A 24,001-nucleotide genomic window follows, 5' to 3' on the forward strand; every position below is an offset into this window, starting at 1 on the left:
CAGAATCCATTTTCTTTGTACTGGCGTCTTTAGCTACTCATTCGAAGGTCCAACTGCCAGTGCAAGCTTTTTCCATCGCTTTAGACTGAGTTTCAAACTTCTGGCTTTTTGGCAGCCTGTCCACAAAATGTCTAAGTACTAGTTGTTTTCTCTCAAGCTTTTTTTTTATTCTGCATTATAGTGCCAAAAATTTGTACACAAGATAAGGTTGAGGCAGTCGATGAAGCGTACAGCGGCAGCTTTTTGCAGCTCTCAGATCAGAGCTCTTTGTCGTGTCGACTCTACCACCTAATCAAGGAGAAGCGTGACTGAATAGAGAATGCCTGCTAGGGTGTACTGCATGGCAGTGGGTAAAGCACTTGCAACAGAAATTGCCGTCTGATTCTTGCTGTTCCTTGCCCGGTATTTCACAGGTATCAAGACGACTGCTGTCCGGAAAGGAGATGACCTGGTGATCAATGGGGGCAAGATGTGGATCACCAACGGCTGCCAGGCAGACTGGATGGCCCTGCTGGCCAACACACGCACCGAGGGACCTTCGCACAAGACCAAGTCACTCATCTGCCTGCCCCTCAAAACACCCGGTGAGCTGCTGAAGAGTCCTGTTACTCAACTGCACATGGAAGGTTCCATTTCTTTTGAATACTGCCTCACTGGCAAGTGAGTAGCTGCTGTAGGTACTCTTCAATCAGCAGTGATCACTGCATGCACTGGTAGAATGATTCCTAAGTTGTAGAGTGAGAACACCAGTAGGTTGAACATCCTAGGGCAGGTTTTGTTTATGATGCTGCGGATGATGCAATAAAAATCATTTGTTGGTGATCTGTTGCTTGTTTCTCTTGTTTCCTGTCATGGAAAACTGGCACAGAAAGCCCACATTTGCTGTGATCAAAGCTGAATTTCAAGAATTGTTCGTTAACTTTGGTTCTGAGAACATTCTTGCCGAATAAGAGGGAGAGAAAACGACGGTAACTGGGGAGTGTTTTCATGTGTTTTCCTACAGGAATGTTTCTAGTGTTAGCATTACCAGCGTTTTCCATGAAACACAAGTAATGCTAATTCGAATAATTAGCGTGTCATAATGTTTGCTTGAATGTACAGGTTAAAGCAATTTCGCAAAACATTCAGTAATGCAGCATCAACAAAAAGGTGTTCCTCTTTAAACCCTGCGAGTGTGTTACTTACAGGGAAATTAAGTTTGTTGCGCATGACGGTCAAAACCTCAAGCATGCATTGGACGGAAACTCCCCATAACCGAAAGGTTAAAAGTTTAACCTTGTCACAGGCGTGACAGTGGCACGGAAGATCAAGAAGCTTGGCCAACGTTGCTCGGACACAGCGCAGATCTTCTTCGAGGATGTCCGTGTGCCGGCCAAGAACATTGTTGGCGAAGAAGGCAAGGGCTTCATCTACCAGATGCTCCAGTTCCAAGAAGAACGCCTGGTGGTGGCTATCAAAAGTGAGCACAGGTGCTTTCCACGCTTGTCACTGCTCGCAGTCTTACTGGATGCACTAGCTCTGGATACGCTCAGTTGAATTCAGTAGCAACCTCTTACTCTCTGACAGTGGCTGTGGCACAAAACCAGGAGTGTAAATAGCACAAATTTCTCATTTCCATTACGAATCATTTGGGATCTCTACGCTCTAAGGACAAAGAACACTACACAGAGTCATGCAAACAAACAAGCACAAGTGCGTTTTATTGCAAGTTCTGTTGAGCAAGCCAGCTATCTAAATTATAAGTTGAACGTAGCATTCTGATGAAACATGTAGTATAACTGAATATTAAGGAGAAGTAACAGACAATAAAGCCAAATATTCGAAGGTCGCAGGTCCGGTCCCTGCCGGCGGCAGGTTATCTTTTCATCCACTTTACTTTCTTCATATTTACATCATATTTACTGCAAATAACATCCCCTGTACATTCCTTGGCATTATTGTCTGTTACTTCTCATTAATATTGTGTCTAACAAAAAAAAAACGAGCCCTTAAAAGTCATCTTCTTTCCTTCATTCGTAGTATATATTTGAGCAGTTATGACTCGCCATGCCAGGGTATGAAGCTAGTAACGTCCGTGCCTCCCAGGAACAACTGCCTATATTCACAGATGAAGTCTTGTCACTGGAAGTGCATTCAGTGGAACTGGGCAATGTCTGCGGGATGCCTCCAAGGAGCGTGGTATTTAACACATGCCTTTAATGCAAACAGGGCAAAGCACGCATCATGGCGGCTGAGCAGCAGTGGTTTTTGTGCTGTTCAGCATGAAGTCAGGGCACTCGGCCATCACAGCTGCATTCTTGTGGGGCATGCATGTGTGCCATAGATTCAATGCTTCCTGTGGAAATGCTTTGCCTCGCTTTCTATGGCACAGATATGCATGTTGCGACTGCAGTGTCCTTGAGAATGTACGCACAAATATATCATTCGGTTCAAGTCGGTTTCTAGGTGACAGTAAGATCAAAGAATTTCATTGAAATGTGGATTGCACACCAAACCATGGACTATATCCTGGTGAAGCCACTGGAATACCAGTTTGACCTGCCAAAAAATGTCACCTGGATGCACCGCTCGTCTGTAACTTCTTTCTTTCATGCACGTCCACAAGCTCTGGCCAATGGGCTATCACACGTATCAGCGAAAGTTGCGATTTCACTCGGGCAGTGCTTTATGGAAAGAATCTAGCTTGTAGCATTACTACATATTTCTTATGTCAATTTCACTGGAGGGAGCCTTTAAAAGTAGTGTGGCTAATGGCTTCATATTAATAAATAATTTTTAAAAAATCATCTGCAGAGATTTCATATTCTGCTCATACACAGTGTCACTGAACCTACGATTTGCATAGTTGCATCCGTTGCTTATCCCTCTTTTTTTATGAATGAGGAAGTAGAAATTTCATAGTCAGCCTTTTTTATATGTCCGTTGCAGGACGACGGCCTCTCTGGGATAAATTTTTCTAATTTATCCCGTCTTGCACTAACTGATTCCATTCGCGTTGTCAGCCTACCTGAATATCTGTGGACCTCACCTGTTCTTCCCGTTCCTTGGTACTCGGTACATTACTCTGACTGACTGCCTGTGGACTATGGATCTGTCTTACGCATTATCTGACCAGCCCATCTTCGTCTTTTTTTCCTCTTACCATTGCCCAAACCTAACTCTGGGATTTCACAATCCTTTTGGGTGTCTTTTGCCAAATGGTCAACACAGATTAAAGGTAGTACGTACAAGAGAGTGATCGTCTTATTTCAAGAACAGGACAGCCTTAGAGACTGGACAAAGTTCATCGGTATTCAATGAATGTAATAAATTTACAAACCTTTCTAGTGCTGAGTTTTGGGAATTCCCGAGACCAGCTCAGCGGGGATTGTTTTTCTGAGGTCTCCCCTCATCTCACTTCAGCTGTCAGAGCAAACTTAAAGAAATATATATGCGGTATATCAGACTTTATTCATTTCACACCCATAATGGCAGTTTGTTAACGTCAGTCGTCTTAACTATGTGCACTTCCACGCCTTGTTGATGTAACCGAGCTGTGCACTTGGCGGCGTGCACAGGTGTGCCAAGCATGGAACGCATGATAAACGACACCTTGGAGTACTGTCGGCAGCGCAAGGTGTATGGCCAGCCCCTGATCAAGAACCAGGTGATCCAGTATCGACTGGCCGAACTCCAGACTGAGGTCGAGGCACTGCGATCGCTTGGATACAGAGCGGCAGGTGTGTACAATTTACACATATTGCATGTATGTCTTATCTAGATTTACGTATGTGTAAATAGGCAGTCGCTCTTTTTCTGTATTGGAAGACCAAAAAATTAACACGCAGGCCCTAAACAAGTAATGAGAGCAGCAAAGCATACAGAATCTGTAGCAATGAAGATTTGTGCCAATGAGATCACGGAACTTCAACTTGTATGTTTATAAGTTGTAGATGGTGCATGATTTTATGGGAAAAATCTGTGCAGTTAGACACGTAGTTGTTCTATGTGGAGAAATTTTGGTAAAAGTGCTACGCTTTTGCCACTGATCATTGCAATTCTTCACATGCGCTTTAAATACGCATGACTTTTTGACATGGCCTTGCCAGAACCAGCACCTAAATACCATTACTCAAGCTTACATTGGAGCAGTAGTTCTATAATTATTGCACAAGTGTGGCAGTCCTACATTTTCTGAACAGTTGCTTCCAACAAAGGTGGCACTGCCAGTGTCATTCATTACTTCGTGTTGTCTGCTATCGAAAGCATGTTGTGATGCTAGCACCCCCAGAAACCAAGCCATCTGCATACCATGCAAGCGGTTAGGCAGAGGGAGCAATTTACGCAAGTGATGTTGCGATGAGTTTTCAAGGAGTTACTCTATCAGAAAATTCCAAGCTTAGGGCCAAGCTGCCATTTCATTTTCGTTTAAATATCTGGTAATTGGTATTTCTTTACAGTGGTTGTCTAGGCTTTAGGAAAATGGTGCACAGATAACGATATATTAGTTTTAGAAAAGTGACCTTATGCTACTTTGGCCTCAGCTTTGTCACGTCAATCTGCCATGGTGGTATAGCGGTTACAGTTTTGGCTGCTGACCCGAAGATCCCGGGTTTGATCACGGCCACGGTGGTCGCATTTCGATGGAAGCGAAATGCTAGAGGCCCGTGTACTGTGCGATGTCAATGTGCGTTAAAGGGACACTAAAGGCAAATAACAATTTATTTCAGAGTGAAAGCTCAATGTATGACGTCTAAAACGGCAGTATTATCAACAGCAGTGCCCTACTTACCGAGAAATTAAGGTAAATGTATCACACGACGTGCGCCACGAGTGGGACTTTCACGTCATTGGGAAATGATCCCAATAACGTGTGAGTGTCCGACTACAATTAATCACTAGTAATCAAACTAGCTGCAATAAAAAAAGAACCTTCCGTGCATCAAGAGATGTAATAAAATGCTGCTTGTTCGTTTCTGTTTGATTAATGGAAAAAATAACCTCTTTGACGTTGCCATTGGGAACAGCGCGCATGGTTCAAAGGTTCTGTTTTCACCGAACTGCGCTTCGCCCATGCGGTCACGTCACGGTAGTAGTTTCGGTAATGCGTACTGCTGCGTGTGTTTTGCACGCTCGTAAAAGTCGCTCTGACAGAAAGTTCGACAAAATGCCGCATGCATGGCCAGATGGCCGAGGGGTGCATGCTGCCAGTGCACGCCGTCGCGCAGTAAAGGCGGGCAACGTTGGGCACAGCAACAGTGATGTCAGAAAGACCGCTTTCAGGCGGGTGATTTGAACTGCGCTAACACGATGCGGACCACTAAAACGTGATTTTATTTCGAAATAAGCACTTCCTTGGCACAAAAGTAGCACTAAGAGGTTTCTGGACCGCTATTTCAACAATCAACGTCGACCTAATATTTGCCTTTAGTGTCCCTTTAAAGAATACCAGATGGTCGAAATTTCCAGCGCCCTCCACTACGGCGTGCCTCATAATCATATCGTGGTTTTGGCACTTAAAACCTCAGATATTGTTACTTTGTCACTTCAAGCACATATCAGCAACTGAGTTTCAAGTGCATCATGCCCACTGTTGTCCACATTAAAATCTGTGCAGATCGTCAGAACAAACATTCTTAGTATAATACAGTTACACTTAAACTTCATTATAACAAAGTCACATCTGCCACGAAAGTAACTTCGTTATATCCGAAAATTCGTTATAAACGTCTCTTTGTAACAGTGTATCTGAAAAGACTATTCTTCGTTTACTTCGTTATAACCGATAATTCGTCATATCGAGGTTTGAGTGTACTGCCAGTAGTGTGCAAAGTGTACTGTGATTTCTCAGAGCATAAAGTACTGTTTTAAGCATCACTTAGTCGAATCTTGAGATATTAAACATGAATATAATTAAATATTAGGCATAACAAAGTAAATGTGCAACATTTACTCTCTCTGATATCAGCGCTTGGTTAATAGTATTACTATGTTCACAACTGTGTTTTGATGAATTGGGCAGTGTTACCAAAACATGGTAGTTACTCACGTGATGGCTGAGGGCCAAAATAGGTGAATGTTCTTGCATAAGCGCAGTTTATGAACATGCACATAACGATCAGGTGTTCAGAGTACGGACACAGGAGGCAAATTAACTACTGTGGCTGACTGTGTGTGGTGCATCAGCGAGATTTCCTTGTTTGCCAGTGTCTGAGGAAGTTATCATTTGTCGCAATCAGCGAATAGCTTTTGTATTGAGAGCGGCACAGCATGCATGTTCGAGTGAGATTTAAAGGGTTGTTTGCACGGTCGCGAGCTGCGCTCGCATGCGAGTGACTGTGAAATGCTTGCAAGCAGTGCTGCTTCTTATGCTGTCTCACGTCTGAAGAATGAGCTGTAGCAGATGCAAAATGTTGGGTAGTCATCAAACATTTGATCTGAACTTTTGTCCAGTACTATTTTGTAATATAATCAGCTGCACAACCTTTCTGTAACAGTATGGTTAAAGCAGCAGAAACAATACAGACGAAGAAAGAGATGCGTCGAGCACTTACAGCTGCTTGTTTGCATTGTTTGCGCTGCTTTAATCATAATAGAACCATCCCAACTAGCCCAGTCGTTGACCTTGTTGCTGTAACAGGACTCCCTAGGAGCCTGACTTCTGACACATGGCTGTTTGTTCCAATGACATTTCCCTGCGCCTTCGCTAAGTCCTCTTCCTTGCGCAATGTTTGTGCAGCCAAGCTGATGTCCGGTGAAAACGTGACCGAACTGGCATCCATGGCAAAGTTAAAGGCAGGCCGGCTGTTGCGTGAGGTGGCCGACACCTGCCTGCAGTACTGGGGTGGCATGGGCTACACCGAGGAGATGCCGATGGCCAGAGCATTTCGCGACTCCAGACTTCTCTCCATCGGTGGCGGTGCCGATGAAGTCATGCTGTCCATCATCGCTAAGCTACGATGGGGATTAGCACGGTAGTGGCCTCTCAAAGCAGGTGGTTGTCTACACCGGTTAGTTTCGATCTCCATGTGATATGGTGCTGCCGGGGTCCACTCTTGCCGTCTTCCAGCTGGCAGTGTGTGCATCAAATATGAAGCGGAGGGGGAAACTGGCATGTTTCGTTGCTTGGCCATGTATATAAGTTGCCTTTAACGTACACTAAGTGCTTGGTTTGTACAGATTACTGTAGTGTCTGAAGTTTATGATGATTCACTGTACAGTTATGGTATTTCTTCCCAGCCACCTGAGATCAGCAATGTGGTAACGGTAGTAGTTTTGATGACAGTGATGGTAATGACCATTAAGCATTGTTAGGCCTCAATCATGCAGCTGTAAAACACTCTGTCATGTAACCATCGTGGCACTGGCATCCCATGAGACGAACGTTCGCTCGCTACTTTCTTATAAATGATGGTACAACGTTGGCATTAGCAAATGATCTTAATGCCACGGGCGTCCCAGTCTGAAGAAAGAGCGGCGATAAAATGCTGTATGATGGTGGGCTCAGATGCTGCAACAGTGACGTGGCAGAGTGTTTAATGTCAACCTAAGTTCACCCTTACCATGTGCTAGAGCCACACTTGTGCAAAATTCATCGATGCAGGCAAGTTGGTATGCTTCTTTAGTATTTGGTTTGCTATCCCTTTTACTGCAGTTTAGAAACCTGTATGAAGATGAATGTTAGCAGTATTAGACTCGGTGCCACCGCAGGGGCCCAGTGGTTACGGTGCTCAGCTTGTGACCCAAAGGGTGCAGGTTGTCAGTGCACATTAAAGAACCCCAGGTGGTAGAAATCATCTAGAGCCGTCCACAATGGCAGGCCTCATAATCATGTTGTGGTTTTGGCGCATAAAACATCAGAAATCAGTACTTGGTAGGATATTCGTGTTGGAGAGAGAAGAAAGTTGCATAGTTGCGTAGTGAAAGTTGCAAAAGCACGTACAACACCACTGATGTCATTGTGCCACATTCGTTGTCATATGTAACTCATCTTGTTGAAGAAAACAAAGATAACAAAGAACAAAGAAAACAAAGATAACAAAGAAAACGAGCCCTTGAAATTAACACTTCTTTCCTTCATCTTGTTGAAGGTCACACAGCATGTTTTCTTATACATTTTGCAAACTTTACTTGTATCTGTTGTTTGCACTTGACAAATAAACAACCTTTTTCTTCCAGTTGCTGCAGGTGCTGTGATAGGGCTTTTGTTGTTAAGCATAGAGTTCCATTTTTCTCGCCCTCTTCAGTTTCATACCCTTCAGACAGTGTCTCCAGTCGACACTTGCATACAAATCACTTGGCCCATGGATTATTCCTTGAGGAAATCCTTACCCAAACATATCGACTATAGAGGTCACTATGGTTTCTGCAAGCCAAGGAAGGCACCGACTAAGAGTGTTCCAGTTTTGGTTAAGATTGGAAACGGATACTTTGACTCATAGGAGGGTAACTTCAAGCCCAAGTATTTGGAATGCATTTGGGAGACATCTTTGCAACTGGATGCCACTTCATGTCAATTAGAGAAAGCTAAGAAAAGTACATAAAGCTTCATTTTAACCCTTTTAGTGTGTGAGAACTTGTGAAAAACACAACATAGCGTACGTCAGGCCCATAAAAAAATTGTCGTTGATCTCTCTTTCACAGGAATCACTCATAACGAGTAAGGTAAATGTCTCCATAAAAGTAGTTGCAGCCCTGTTGGATGCCAAGAAGTTTTCACAGTGTGCATTGCTATTAGGATGCCACGGCCGCCTGTGACGTGGGTGCACCCATGTTGATCTACAAAGCTACAAGTTGTTGATTCTTGTAATGATGTTTTTCTTTCCTTTATATCATTTCCTTCAAGCCAGGTTCATGTTGGTTTTACCATAGTTGTATGCATTACGGCTGTGCCGTTGCTGTACGAGATCTGTGTAGAGCTAACATAATGCATGTAAACTCAAATAACTCTAAAGCTATGGTCACACTAGCAGAAGAATGCGCACGGTGTGTCACAGGTGGCAACATGCTACGAGTGCTGGAAGATGCCGCGTGGCGCATTCTCATGACATGAAAGCGATGGATCCACGAAGGATTTTTTGCAGCTTGCCGCGTGGCGCTTTCATAATAGGCCAATCAAGCAGCCCCTTCAGTGACATGCATACTAAGTAGTGGTGCCATGCGGACCCACACGGACGGCAGGTTTTGCACTAGCATCACAGACACTTGCTTTGCGCTGATGTCGGTGCTTGTTGGTGTCGTTGTTCCAGCGAATAAACTTTTTTTGCCTCCCCCTGCTCTAACTATTTGAAGTGAAGGTTTCTTTGCCTCTTCCTCCAACTTTCTGGTCGCTGCTGTGGTCTAGCTGCGCAAGCCACAAAGCTTCTTGCAACACCACCATATAGCAATGACCTGTGTGCATTCGCGGCACCGGTGGCAGAGGCCGTGAAAGGGAAAGAAAGATGGCTATCTCCTCCGCGAGAGCCTCTCCACTCTTTTCTTTCACTCCCTTTTCCCCTCCCCCCAACAATTCTGCACTGTACCTTCTAATGGGTTCCAAAAGTAAAGGTCTCGCCTTTTCTCAAACCACTACTGCATGGATGCGACTGTGTGTGTGTGTGGGGGGGGGGGGGCAACTACGCCAAGCACATTAACACTTATTGAAAAGTATGGCATGCACGTTGGTTTAAGACTAGTTATGCCATGACAGTGTGCATTAATTTGAAATGGTGATAGTTGAACTCGATTCTGCAGTTAAGAACACTGACATTACTAACGATCTGTAACGAGAAAAAAAACTGTCTTGTGAGTGGTGGGACTAGCATGCAGCACAAAGGGCAAACAGAGACGTGCACTTTTGTAAGTAAGATGTTGATGGGTGAATGTAACATAGACATTTTAACGCATTGAAAGATAAGCATAACTGAATATACATAGATGCTTATAAAGTTGGGCTTCATTGCAAATCTTATGGTGTGTCTCATTGTGTTTCTTGAATGCTGACAAAGACGGTCGTACGGTGCGTGAAGTAGTTAGCAATGTTGGCAACTTTTTCTTCTCTGTAATGTGCTGATCCGGCCTCCCTTTGCTTTGATGTTTCAGCGGGCAACTTTGCTTTTGCTTGAGATTTCGCAACTATCTCTACTGGATGCTTATCTTCAGCCTGTCACTCGCGCTGAAGCACGTGCACAGATGGCCCAGCCGGCGCTCCATCCATGGCGAGACTGAGCGACCAAGTGCCGGCGAAGCAGCCGTTAAATCTTCGCCTAGTCACGTGGTACGGCACTAAATAGCGAGGCTCCGAGTGAGCGCAGCTGCGACGCCTCCCCGTAGCGGATCACGGGGTGCGATGTCACTTGCTCTCCGGCAGCTCAAGGTCATTGCGACGCTATGAATGACCCTATGTGACATGGCGTAGTAGAGCTTTCGTGCTAAAATTTAAAAAGCGGTGTTCACATCACTCGGCATACGTATACAGTTGAACCCCTTTATAAGAGACACTGACATAACAGTGTGCCTACTTTGAAATAGAGGTTAATAAGAAAATGCAAACGTGGTACCCTGCTTATAAGAGACACCTCATATAAGGGACAGGAACTGATCCTCGGTACATGTCTCTTGTAAAATGGTTCAACTGTAGTCTTTGAGAAAGCGCTCTGCGTGCTCACTTCGTCTTGCAAAAGGGGAAAAATGAGGTGATGAAAAAGACAAAGAAGACTATTCCCTGGCACAGGAGTGTCAGACTCAGTACTGACCTCTTCTCCGGATTATAAGCACCTTCTATTTCCCTGGCGTAGCGATTCCTCCAACTCAAGGATCTGAGGTTGCTGAAGCTATTGCTAGCTCTTCTGCTCGTGTTGAGTTTGGCTTTAGCAGCCACAGATCCCAGATACAATATGCTTATCACGGACTCCCGCAAGGCCTGTTTTCAATACATGATTGGGGATGTGGCACTTCTTGCCTGCAAAATTCAGAAAAATGCTGAAAACATGACTGATGACGTCTAGTCCAAACGCATTATCTGGACTCCAGGGCAGGGCTTGCGGGGTAATGAGACTGCAGATGCCATGGCCCGAGCGCTTACCTCCCGGGCGTCTCGTTCCCCAATCCTTGAAGACTCGGAGAACAGGACACCACTACTGACATTTAAAGAAATTTTGCTCGTTTTTCGTGAGCGTCATTGACTCTACCCGGATCCTGCGAAGGGTCTGAGTGGAGCAGGTGAGCGAATTCTCTGCAGGCTACAGGCCAACACTCTGTTCTGCCCCTCAATAATTCGTTTCTTGGACTATAACTCGGACGGAAAGTGTCCACACTGTGGGGAGAAATCAGACGCCTTTCACATGGTGTGGGCATGCACCCAAAGCCCCTCTTTCCAACCTTTCCCATCCCCCACGCAAGAGGCATGGGAGACAGCCCTCCGCAACGGCTCTGGACTGAAAGCCCAACGGGCCCTAGCAGCCCTAGTCCAAAGGGTGATAGTGGCGGCTGAGTCTTGCCGCGTCCCGGACTGAGGACACCGATCATTAGGGGCCACCACCATCGGCTCCCGAAACCTCTATATTTTAAATAAAGTTCGTTCTCTCTCTCTCTCCAACTCAAAGATGATGGAAGCTGGCATCAGAAAATTATGTTGCCGCATTCCCTCCCTTAATTTTTACTTGCATAGGCCAGGTTTAGTTGCTTCCCCTCTGTGCTCTTTCTGTAATGTGGTTGAAACAATTAGTCACTTATTTCTATCCTTCACGAGTTCGAGAAAAAGAATATTCGTACCACCTCTTCAAGAGCTGGGCCTGTAATTAACAGCACCAGTTATTCTTTCGTTCGGGTCCTCTATACTCTGGGATACAGCCACAGGGACGTTTGCTTCGCCATAGAGGAATTTCTCATGGTGTCTAAAAGAATGCCTTGCTAAATTCCACCGGCTTGAAATATTTCGTTATTGATCATTTGCTGTTCAGATTTATATATTAGTTGTATGTATCACAGTAGTGTTAAGCTATATAACCTAATGGGAAAATCCACCCACTACTTAGTCAATCCCCTGTATTAGATATGCCATCATGACGAGGTCAACTGTTCACGAAGAAGAATATCTTCCGCGGAGCGGCAGCAGATGACTTTCCACCTTTGAGTCGTCTTAGGTGAATGCATGAGGAGAGTTTTTTTTTTTTTATCAGAGAATATTCGCAGGAAAATAATTTGAACGAAACCTTCGTTGCGAACTTTGTCAGCTATAGGACGTGCATAAACTTAATTTAAATATTTGAAGTTTGTCTGGTGGGACCATGGGTTGGCAAGCTCACTCATGAGCCGACTCACTCAGACTCAGATGAGCCATGAGTCTGAGTCTGAGTGAGCCTGGGTGAGCAATATTTTGGCGTGTCTGAGTCCAAGTGAGTCTGGTTCAGGAAAATTTTGGCGAGCTTGAGTCCGAGTGAGCCCTAAGTGCCAAATATATTTCATGAGCGAGTCTGAGTGAGCTCTACATTTTTTGCCAATCTATGGTCCTATCTACTCAACTTCAGTATTACTATCAACCGGCTTACGTTTATACTCAACTCATACATCCTTTAGCGCACTAGTGCCCATATGCCCGCTCAATATTTATTGATCTGAGGCATGAGTTCGGAAGGGAGGGGGGGGGTGCCTTGACTGCCGCACGCACTCTTTCAGGGAATGTTCTTCATATAAATATCTCGTGTGAGTCCGCTCTTTCAATAAAAATATAATTACTGGGTTGGAACCACTGGTAACTCGTATATGAAGGTACGAGATTAAATGGTGCCAAGTAGATCACCGATTATGCGAGATATTGGTATAAATACCATGGTCGAAAAAGCTAATTATAATACACTAACGGATTCACGAGTAGACTCACTCAGACTCACTTGGACTCAGATCGAGCCGCGAGTCTGAGTCTGAGTGAGTAATATTTGGGTGAGTTTGAGTCCGAATCAGTCCGGTCGAGAAAATTTTGAGCGAGTCTGAGTCCAAGTGAGTCCGATTGAGGAAAATTTTCGTGAATCTGAGTCCGTGTGAGCCCGAAGGGCAAAATATATTTATTATGAGCGAGTCTGAGTGAGCTGTACATTTTTTGCCGACCTATGGATCAATACATCTGGTGGTGGTGAGAAATAGTCGAGAGAGAGAACAACTTTATTAAAAATAAACGAACCCCAGTCCGGGTCCACTAATTAAAAAAAAAAGGCAAGGCTTAGCCATCAGACAAGCCTAAATGTTTCAACTGTCCGAGTAGTGCCCTCATGAGTCTGGGGAGGATTCCGCGAGCCACTCCTCCAGGGTCGCAGGTCTTAGACTGGTGGGTATGTGTTTAAGTCGACTGAATCCTACAAATGTTACCGCGTAAGACATAATTCAGATGTGCAATAACATATGAGCCAGTTAGCACATATAACGACCTGCTTTGCGTGCCGTCGTCCGTCGTAGGCCCTCGTACTGTCCCCTTCGTTTTGTGTTCGTCTCTTTCAGCCCATAATATTAGAGCATCGTAGGCGTCATGGCTGTTCGCGCTGCCGCGACCTGACGAAAGGACAATGAAGAAAGAAATCCTGCGCTGATGTCGTTCTCGTGTAGATCTTGGTGTAGTTCCAAGTCCTGCGCTTAATGCAGCTCCACTGCCGTGAAACCTAAGGAAGTCGTAGCACGGGCAATCCAGCGGCTCCATTGGCGCTTGCCACCGCCTCGTCCATCGCGCGCTTGCCGAGGTGGTATAGCATAGCGCCCTCTCTTGCGCGGCGCTGGTATCAGCCGGATCTTTCAGAAGCGTTTTCCGCGATTTTATGTAAATTATTGCGATTGATTCTTGGTTATTTCTGTAGTTTATATTACTTTAGACCTTCCTATTTTATTTTGCGCTGGTTTTGAGCATTGTTAGCCTTGTTTTAGGCCTGTATTTATCACTGCGTGACCATGCGACGTGAGCGATGGACGACAAGCGGGGTCCTAAGTGCTACGCACTTGAACAGACACACACGGGGCGTGCACAGTCACGAAGTCATACCAACTATATAGACCCCACAGCAGCTTTACTTAATCGTAGGCGTACACCGTGGAACCGATGTCGGGCGAGGTGTCCTCGTCGCACTTAGCGCACTCGTAGATGTAGTCGTAGCGGCCCTGGCGGCCCTTCCCTCTCCTGCCTCCTCCAGCGGGTGTCACGTGCTTAGCCAGGCCGCCTTGTTCAGCAGCAGCAGTAGCAGTAGCCAGTGCGCGCGTGGTGGGTGCCCCCGTCGATTGCGAGGCCTGTACCACAAGCAGTGCTAGCAGCAGGAACTTGCAGAACGGCGTCGTCATTGCGCGGTGTTAAACGCAGCAATCCCGGTGTTTCGTTGTGCTGCGAGTAAACCCGCAAGCTATATGAAACTTGGCTTCTATTGGAGGAGCTCTCGCGAGCTGTTTCAAAGTTTCGTTTTTAAAGGGGCCCTGAACCACTTTTTTTTTTCAAGTAATCATAGAATGACTTCACTATCGGAGTTAATAGCCTCACAAACCGATTGCCGCAACACTTGATTGGGTCCGTCAAGAACGAGCGGAGTTACAGGAACAATTGTGTAGCCACACAAGGAGGGATGGCACGGGGATAATAATAATATCTGGGGTTTAACGTCCCAAAACCATGATATGATTATGAGAGACGCCGTAGTGGAGGGCTCCGGAAATTTCGACCACAGGTTCCTTAACGTGCACCTAAGTCCAAGTACACGGGCCTCAAACATTTCCGCATCCATTGAAAATGCACCTGCCGCAGCCGGGATTCGATCCCGCGACCTTCGGGTCAGCAGTCGAGCGCCATAACCACTAGACCACCGTGGCGGGGCGAGGGATGGCACGGGAAAAAGTAGTTACGTCAGCGCGTGTCATGGCCTTGAGCGCGCGTGATGAAACACGGTCGGTCTCTCCCGTCCTTATTCATGTGCGCGAGTGTGGCTTACTGTGTAATGTTAGCAGACATATATGGAGCGCGGCGCCGGCACCCCGTGACAAGAAACGCATCTGATACAAACGCCACTCTTGATTTATGTTGGTTATTGACCAATAGCATGGTATCTTCTATAGCTCTACATCAAACAGCAGGCGCCGGCAGCTCCAAAGAGAGTGAGCGCAGACCTCGATCTGTATATGAAGAGAGGGCGCCTGACCTGAGAAAATGGCAACTTTGGGCTCAAGCTCTCTTAGCCGCGCATTCACGATTGCAAGATTTGGCTTAGATGTTCATATATCAGTGTCTGTTATCCGCAGGGTGTGTTTTCTCACCAAGCCAGAGGCACAGCTCGACGGATTCCGGATGGGTGGACGATCTACAGTTACCGGTGTGGTCACCTGCACGCGCGCGCGTGCTAATGACGTCAGCGCGAGATCTCGAATAAACAGAGGTCACCGGATATAATCCGCCGTGGCATATAGAGCACGTAAGGTGTCACGCTGCTAAGCTGGAGGGCGCGGGTTCGATTCCCGTTCTACGGCGGCCGCATTTCGATTGGGGCCGAAATGCAAAGAATACCCGTGTGTTTAGATTTAGGTGCACTTAAAGAACCCCAAGTGATTGAAATCAAACCGGAGTTCCTCACTACGGCGTCCCTCGTGATCAAATAGTTGTTGTGACACGTAAAACCCCATCAGTTAATATATTAGCGGTCACCGGGTAATCATAAATGAAAATGTTAACATTGTCCGACGGCGGGATTTGAGCCCTGGGACGCACGAAATGTTACTGGTAGCTGTTTCTGCACGCAAGGAACCAGAACGCCGGACAATTGCCAGAAAGTAATGATGTCGCATTCGCGTTACGGGCTGAACGCCATGGGAACGAAATTTGCCACGAAAGTCCGTTTATTCCGGATATGCTTCTCTAATATTTTGATGTCAAGTAATTAAGCCAAAATGCCTGTCTCAAATAGATGCAACCTTACCAATCTGAACTGGCCGCCGCGCTGGTACAGCTCGGCTGCTGACCCGAAGGTCGCGGGTTCGATCTCGGCCGCGGCGGTCGCATTTTCGATGGAGACGAAAATGCTAGAGCCATGTGTGCTTAGCTTGCGCACGTCAAAGAACCCCAGGTGGTCGAAACTTCCGGAGACTTCCACTACGGTATGCATGCCTCTAATCATGCCGTGGCTTTGGCTCGTAAAACCCAGCCATTGCGCATGCTTGGCTGAGTGCAGTCGTGTGGACGCTAACGCGCGTTTTTTTTTTTTTTTTCGTTTTCTTTTTTGTAAAGCGCGCGAGGGCTGCTGTTGGTCGCAATTCAAGCAGAGATGGAACGCGCCGGCCTAAATTCCCTAGATTGTTTTCTCTTCCTTGCTGAGTACCGACGACCATTGAAGCGCCACCGACGAATCTCATTGGCTAACGCTCGTTTTCGGTAGCCTTGTTCTTCCTATACGCTTTTTCAGCACCTGGTGAAACGCGCCCCCCGCTCACTAATGACGAGGGACTAGCGGGAGATGAGAAAGGCGCGTCGCGTTCGCATATTGTCCGCTGAAAGATGCGTGGCTAATGTACTTAGACGTAGGTGGCTTTGTAAATCTTTCAAGTTAGGAAGGAAGAACATGGCGGCAGATCAACGAAGCTAGTCTAGAGGGTGATGGGCAGATGCCGGCTGCTCGTGAGAGAGGCAAGAGAAGGTCGGGAGAGGAGGCAGTTGTCGGTATGCTTGGGCAAAAAGGGAAAAATCTAGGGACTTTACGCCGGCCGTTTCCGTCGCACGAAGGCTCATGAAGGGCGCCGGATGCCGGAGGGGGGGGGGGGGGGCGCTATTTCGACATAGATTAGCATGCAGACGGCTCATACCCTTGTACGTGCTGTGCGGTCACCACTCACTTTGCGTTGAAGCGATAGACGGCACGAAGGACGAAGGTCGCTTCGCTTCGCTCGCCGCGGCGGCCGTGTTCCGTTACGCCAGCGTGTTTTATAAAGTTGCGCCACAGGAGATCTTCGTAGCTGTTAGTCTTATTACTTCGTATATGACATTCCAATTTGTTGCTATCGCATTCATTGCATTGCCCTTGCGGCGAAATTGCGACTTTTTTTATCTGCACACACGCGCGCGTGCAGAAACAAGAAGAATGAATTAACTAACTTCAATAACATTTGCTGGCAGGCTAGTTGGTGATGCATAGTTCATGGGTAAAATACAGCACAAACCAGACGATTAACACACTCTGTCCCGTGTCTTCCTTGTGTTAATCGTCTGGTTTGTGCTGTATTTTACTCATGAATTAACTAAACAAAGTGCAATGCTCCCACATTACGAAAGGGGCTCTGTACAGTTGAACGAGGTATATATACGTGGTAACGTGTATATACTTACGGTTGATCTGAGGCCTTAGCGTGAGCGAACCAAAGGTGCGCCTGAACGCAGTAAATGACATGGCGAACGCGTGCGCACTATCATCAAGAAAGCGCACCTGGTCATCGCTTTTCAGCGCCATTTGCGCGACGTTTATGGCTTAGCAACGCAGCTGCCGGGCCATAACGGGAACGCGCGCATCAGTAAGTGTTCCGGACAAAGGATGACTTCTTACGATGTTCGCCCTTTGTATTTTAATACAAAGCGCAATTGAGGTTGTCGAAGCGTGCACACACACATGCGTTATGCTTATTTATGTCGTCAGCAACAGGGGCAGTGTCGGTCTCTATATACAAGGGGACTTATTAGAGATCCACAAAGCTAAATGTAGTCAAAAGTAGCCATGCTATTTTAATTTTATCGGTAAATTTGTAGCCAAATAGAACAGAAGCGGTATTATGAATAGATATTATATTAATAAACAATAAATGATATTATTTTGAATAAGCAAAAACGTACAAATAAGAGCGCACTTTTTTTTTTGCGTCTCGCTTGGTCTTCAAGCTACAAGTACGTTGCAAGCGTAAATAAATAAATTCGAATAAACCCAGTGCGCCTGCATATAAGTTTATGTAGAACGCAGAGAGTTCTTGCCAGAGGCAGAATAATTTTGCAACATTCCAGCCAACAAGTCAGTATATATAGCAGGGGTCTCAAACACGCGGCCCGCCACTTCACACGGAATAAAGTTTTTGTCACTTTGCTAAATAGTACTCACATTATTTTCTCGCCTATTGCAATTAATAGCGCTTTTTTTCGGGTAAGCTACAGAGACGGGACTGGTCTCAAGCATTTTTTTTTTTATTTCGTGAAGCACCCCATGCGGTCACTATGAGTTTAACATCACCGCGGAACGAAAACTATATTTCAGAATCGCGGCGCCCAGATTTTAGTCATCGTGGAAATCAGCATCGATATATTTTTCGAAACATGACGTGAAATCCCCTTCAGAAATTACCCATATATGGGATATGGGAAAGGCATTTTTTTTTTCAAATGGCAACGTTAGGTAACATATGTTTAAACTATCCCCCCCCCCCCCCCCCCCATCCACCACCTCCACTGTCCCGGTCCTTGTAGGACTCAATTTCGTGACTGCGGCCCGCTAGTTGAAGTGAGTTTGAGACCCCTGGTCTATGGGAACGCTAAATGCTGAAGCAGTGTTTCCTTTAAGCCGCAAACCGAAACTGATTAGCATAGAATTGCCATGCTGCACATCCATCTTCAAGTAGAGGAATCTGGTAGAAGCCCAGCTTCGTTTTGTTACGGATATCTGGTTTCGTCAAGCTCGCACGAGCTAGAACACGCTCTGTGCCTCACAATTAGAAAACAACGCGAAGCGTCAGCATGGGGGGGCAACGTGCGTATACTATAGCTTGCCAGCCACGCGCTTGCCAGTTTTTGTGCATGCGTATTTGTCACTCCGTCTTTGCAGGCGCACCTCGCGCTGCGCTGTGATGCCCCATGCAGAGTCACCGGCGCTGTCCTATAGCGGGGACCCTATAGGGCGTCTAGGGTGCCTCGATGCGCACCAGCCTGCGGGTGGGGGGAGCACATGACAGAAAAGTTAGGAATTCATTATCTCTACCTACAAAGAAGACAATGGCTTCTATAATAAATGCGTCAAAATAAAGTTCAAAGTGCCAGATTGGGGGTGCTATTCTGGACACTGTCAAATTGGCGGAATTTGGCAATGTCCAGAATAGCGCCCTGGGTCGTCAAAGTAGCCAATTTGACGAAAAATAGCCACCAACGGCAACCTGGAATTATAAAGGTACGTCACTCCCGTGAATGACATCCAAACGACGCAACATTGGGATGTGAGCGACCTCAGATCAGGGATTAAAGGGGCCCTCCAACGCTTTTGAATCACCTATTTTTTATTTCTGGTTTGCGTATACTGATGGCTGGGTATGATTTTAGTATAGGTCTAAGCACCGATATCAAATGATCTAGTATTTTAACCACGCAATAAAGTCACTACATCGCTGCCCACCGCATCAGCGCGTATACATAGCTTGCATTGGCGTCACCGTGACCGCCATCTTTGTGAACAAACTCGTTGACACGCAGGGTGAACTCTTGCCCGAACGCGCGGACCAAGAAACGGTGACATCAGATTAGTTCCGGTGCCCCCTCCAATCCTCCTTGGCGCAGCTGGCGAACAGAAGAGAGCGGGGAGAACACAAAAGAACGCGCGGGGAGGGAACGACTGGGTGTCCTCCGCCGAAGTGACACTCTAATGAGATTAAAAAGTCACGGTGGCCGCCATGCTTGTGAACCAGCGCAAAGAACCTGTCTGTGAGGTCACGTGGTCACGTGCAAGCTATGTATAGTGGCGCTCGCCAGAACTATTGCGGGCGGAAATGACGGCTCAGCGCGCAAGCCTGTGATGAGATCGCTTCTAACGTTAGAAGCGATCGTCGCATCAAAATTGAGACTATAAATGGGTGTCGTTTTTTTCTTCTGTTTTTTTCATTGATCTTGAAATAGACGCCATCGCAAGAAAAAAGATCACTACAACTACAAAGCACGACAGAGGCGCTAGCTGCCATTTCGCCTCTGGGTTTTTAGCTTTCATGTCCGCACGAAAGTAATAGAGGGACCTCATTCGAAATGCTTCTCTCTCTTCCCCACGTTTGCGAGCTGCTTCTTTCCGCAAGTGCGGTAGGCTCTTTTTTTAGTATTGTTGTTGAAGCAGTGCATGCAACCCCCTTCGTTGAGTTGATGTCGCTATCCTAAAGTCCCTAGATTTTTCCCTGTTCTTTCTAAGTACCGACAACCATTGAAGCGCCGTCGACGAATCTCATTGGCTAACGCTCGTTTTCGGTAGCCATGTTCTTCCTAACGCTTTTCCAGCACTTGGTGAAACGCGATCCCCCATTCACAAATGGCAGGGGGTTGACGGGAGGAGAAAGGCCGCCGCGTTAGCATATATTGTCCGCTGAAAAATGCGTGGCTAATGTACTTAGACGCGCATGGCTTTTTAAATCTTCAAAGTTAGGAAGAAAATGGCGTCGGACGCCAGCTGCGCGTGAGAGAGGGCCGTGAAGGGAGGCAGTTGTCGGTACTTAAGTAAAAACGAAAAATCTAGGGAGCTGTACCCTTGTAGTTCGTTGGGTGGCTCACCGAACAACCCGCGAAGGGGCCTTGTCATTCCACAAATTCTCTTCTCAGAATGAGATATGAGAGAGTGAGATGGAATGTCGTTGTAAGGAAGAGCAGACAAAGCCTCGCTTCGAAGCAGTAGCGCCCGTTCAAATTCTGGCGTCAGGCACCAAGTTCGTTACTATTGCAACGGCGTCAGCAATACGTTGGAAATGTTTACGTGGGAAGCAAGCAGCGCACTTTAGACAAGGCACGAAAAGGAACGAAGAAAGACAGGACGACCACTGCACTCGCAACTAGTTTATTTCGAAGAAAACATAGTTAACATACATACATACAGGTGTACCACGTGTGTCCATGACTTACATATTACAACGGTTGTTCAATGATTTTCCAAAAAAGACACTTCGCTATCGCTCAGAACTACGGATGCCTGGCTGATGCAATCATCTTTTCTTTGTGTGATATGGAAGGCCTCGATCACTTCCCTGGCCAGCTGATCCTTGTGATTGGAAAGTATTACCGTTTCAGAGAACAACTCCACCGCCCACAAACATGGCGACCACCGTGACTTTTTTTATCTCATTTGAGTGTAATTTCAGCGGAGGACACCCAGTCGTTCCCTCCCCGCGCGTTCTTTTGTGCTCTCCCCGCTTTCTTCTGTGCGCCAGCTGCTCCAAGGGGGAACAAAAAGGATTAGAGTGGTCACCGGAACTAATCTGATGTCACTGTTTCTTGCTCCGCGTGTTCGAGCAAGAGTTCACCCTGCGTCTCAACCAATTTGTTCACAAAGATGGCGGCCACGGTGACGTCAATGCAAGCTATGTGTTCTAGAAGTTCCTACGTAGGAGCTTTCAGCTCATTCTATTGGCGGCGCGCTGAAACGTCACTGGCGGGTGAAACGACGTCATCTGACCCCACGAAAATCGAGTTGAGGGTAGGCATTTTTTTTTTTCAGGGTTACCAGATTGGGCTATTAATAGCCAAATTGGGCTACTTTTTGTTCGAGTTGGCGCCGAATTTTTCTCTTTGGCTATGTGGCTATTTTTTGGGCTACATTGCTATCTACTAGGCAAGAATTCCAAAAAGCTACAAAATGTAGATAATTTTAGTATCGGGGACCCCAAACGGCTTACGCACGCACGTTCTTGCGCTCGTCTGTACCTCCTGACTTACAAGTGCCGGGGACTCCCAGCAGCTGCACCCATGGAGAATACAAAAGAACGCAGGAGCGTGCGTACGCGATCGTCTGTTGGTCTCGAGGACTAAAACTCTCAAGTAACTCTAATGCACCTTGTCAACGAAGGCCCCATGGCCGCCGCCATAAGCCCCTTTGGGCTGTTGTTAACATGCCTGACCCCCCCCCCCCCCCCCCCCGAAAATGCAGTACCGACTCTATCGAGGCGCGACGTCAGCTTTTGTACTCCCGTGCAGAAGCCAAGAAAGGTGGTGATTGTTCTCTCTGTTAAAAAGCTCTATACAAAGAACGCCAAGGCTTACATGCGCATGCCGCTAATAGGTCCCGCCATCAAAACATTCCAGTGTGTTGAACGATCCCTGCACCTGGAGACGTAGCCCAAGAAAGGGCTTCACGTGTCGTCAATTTGAAACCGTGTTGATGGCTCACATTTTCTCTAGACTTTCTTGACTTCTACTACAGTAAAATGCCGAGCAACCCCCCCCCCCTTCCCCCCACCACTCAGTGAAAGATAATAAGAAAGATGTGGAGGGGGCCCTCTTACTCAGTCCCAGACCAAAATCCAAGATAACAGCGGAAGTGCCTCTAAGTAGAATGCACACCTGTGTTTCTTATGAAATGCTTTCTTGAATACGCGCGCATTTACAGTTTTTACTGAATCGGAGATTGTCTGTCTGAGATTTCACGTGTTCTGACAAGGGTCGAAAGACGTTCTTCAAATACCCCAACAATTTGCGACAACCCGGAATGCGACCCCGAGACATCACACTGTACAAGTACTAAGAAATCGTGCACATATCTAAAGGCTCTCAGGAATCGCTGCTGCAGGATTATGTGGCGGAGAGCAGGTTGAAAAAAAAAAAACGTCGAGAGGGAGGCAAAGAATGGGGGGGGGGGGGGGGGGTTGGCGCTTGGTCAGTCATTGGCGCATATTTTCAAGTCTCCCGAAAAGGGAAAGTCGGCACATGATTGTGAAAGCTAGCAGATCGCGTGACACGTAAGAGCGCCCATCCGAAGGTTGCAGGTTCAGTGACCCTGTCGGTGGCAGTTTGTCATTTCGTCCACTTAAATTTACTTAAATTTCGGCCACTTTCGTGCACTTAAATTTCTAGATTCTGCAGCCATCGCTCAATCATTGTGGATTGAATAGCAGAAAAAATATTACGCAATACAACGGATTCACGCATACATTTGGTGATTTTGGCTATATTTGGGCTACTTCAAATTTTCGCGTTGGGCTATGTTTGGGCTACCTCGGAGTCCAATTTGGCGGTTTGAGGCTCGCATTATATGGTAACCCTGTTTTTTTCTTGCATTTTCAATTTTCTAGACCGAATAACTTCGATCTGCGTGCCGCTACCACTGCCGTTCTTGCTGCACTAATCTGTCCGTACTTCAGTCTACGCAACCCACGAATGAAACATGGGGCGTCGAAGAGTGTTGGAGCACCCCTTTGAGGATTAAATGGGGGATCTCAAGAAAAAGCTTGCCGCATCATGCAATCTGAGCGCATTTGCTCTTCTTTGACAGCTTCTTTGCGGCTATGTCGGGTACTATTACTTTTCAACAAGTTTGATCCCATTGACAGCACATAAGGAAAGGCGTATCCTTGAATTCCATCAGAGAGATTAAAAAAAATGGTCTTCTTGCGGAAGCTATTTTCAAGCTTGGCTTTTTTGGCAAATCAGAAACGTTTCAGTACAATTTTTAAAACAGCGAACATTATTTTAAAATAAATCTAAAATAGCAAGTCAATATGTACCGAGAAATGAATTCCTGAAATACGGGTACTTTGTGTCGTTTACTATGTTTGTGATTTTTTTTCCCTCCGACAGCCACGAGGAACAAAATATTCATGAGACTGCACTTCACTTGTTCTTTTATGTGAATAAATATTGCGACGAAGTGCACCGTCCTTTCACTAGGAGCGTTCAAAGTTCAGAAATTGAGAAGTTGGCTAAAAAGTGTTTTTGACGGACAAAATTTGTACATACCTTTATTTTTAGGCGAACAACATTTTTTTCCCGCAAGACTAATTTCAAAATCATTTTTCTGGGTCTAAAACCGGCGCCTGGAGTATACATTCCATGAGAATCGGGATTGGTGACTGGGACCTCGTGTTCGTTCTTATCTGTACACATCTAAAAACGTTGCTGTACACACACTGAAAAAGGTATTCTAACCGCAGTTAATCGGGCGGGTCGCGTCGTGTCTTTGTACATCGTGTCTTCCCGCTGTTACTGGAAAACACGCACAAAGGGGGGGGGGGAGGATGATGTTGAAGTGGGGAAAAACGCTCCAATCAGAAGCATGACTGAACACGTGTACGCCAAGCATATCCCCCACCCTCTTTTCGAGAGGCATTT

General features: G+C 46.3%; 1 protein-coding gene across 2 annotated transcripts in view; it reads left to right on the forward strand.

Moving 5' to 3' along the window:
• LOC119390436 (probable acyl-CoA dehydrogenase 6) overlaps positions 1–7,865 on the forward strand; it is a 53,275-nt gene extending 45,410 nt beyond the window's left edge. For both annotated transcript variants that reach the window (XM_049414839.1, XM_037658058.1), the window contains exons 5-8: positions 414–584; positions 1,286–1,459; positions 3,558–3,719; positions 6,719–7,865. In XM_049414839.1, coding sequence (XP_049270796.1) covers positions 414–584; positions 1,286–1,459; positions 3,558–3,719; positions 6,719–6,957 — 746 coding nt within the window. In that variant the 3' untranslated portion in view covers positions 6,958–7,865. The remainder of the gene's footprint in view (positions 1–413; positions 585–1,285; positions 1,460–3,557; positions 3,720–6,718) is intronic.
• Positions 7,866–24,001: the final 16,136 nt, after the last annotated feature.

The sequence above is a fragment of the Rhipicephalus sanguineus genome, chromosome 4 (assembly GCF_013339695.2).
Source record: "Rhipicephalus sanguineus isolate Rsan-2018 chromosome 4, BIME_Rsan_1.4, whole genome shotgun sequence".
Taxonomy (NCBI): Eukaryota; Metazoa; Arthropoda; class Arachnida; order Ixodida; family Ixodidae; genus Rhipicephalus; species Rhipicephalus sanguineus.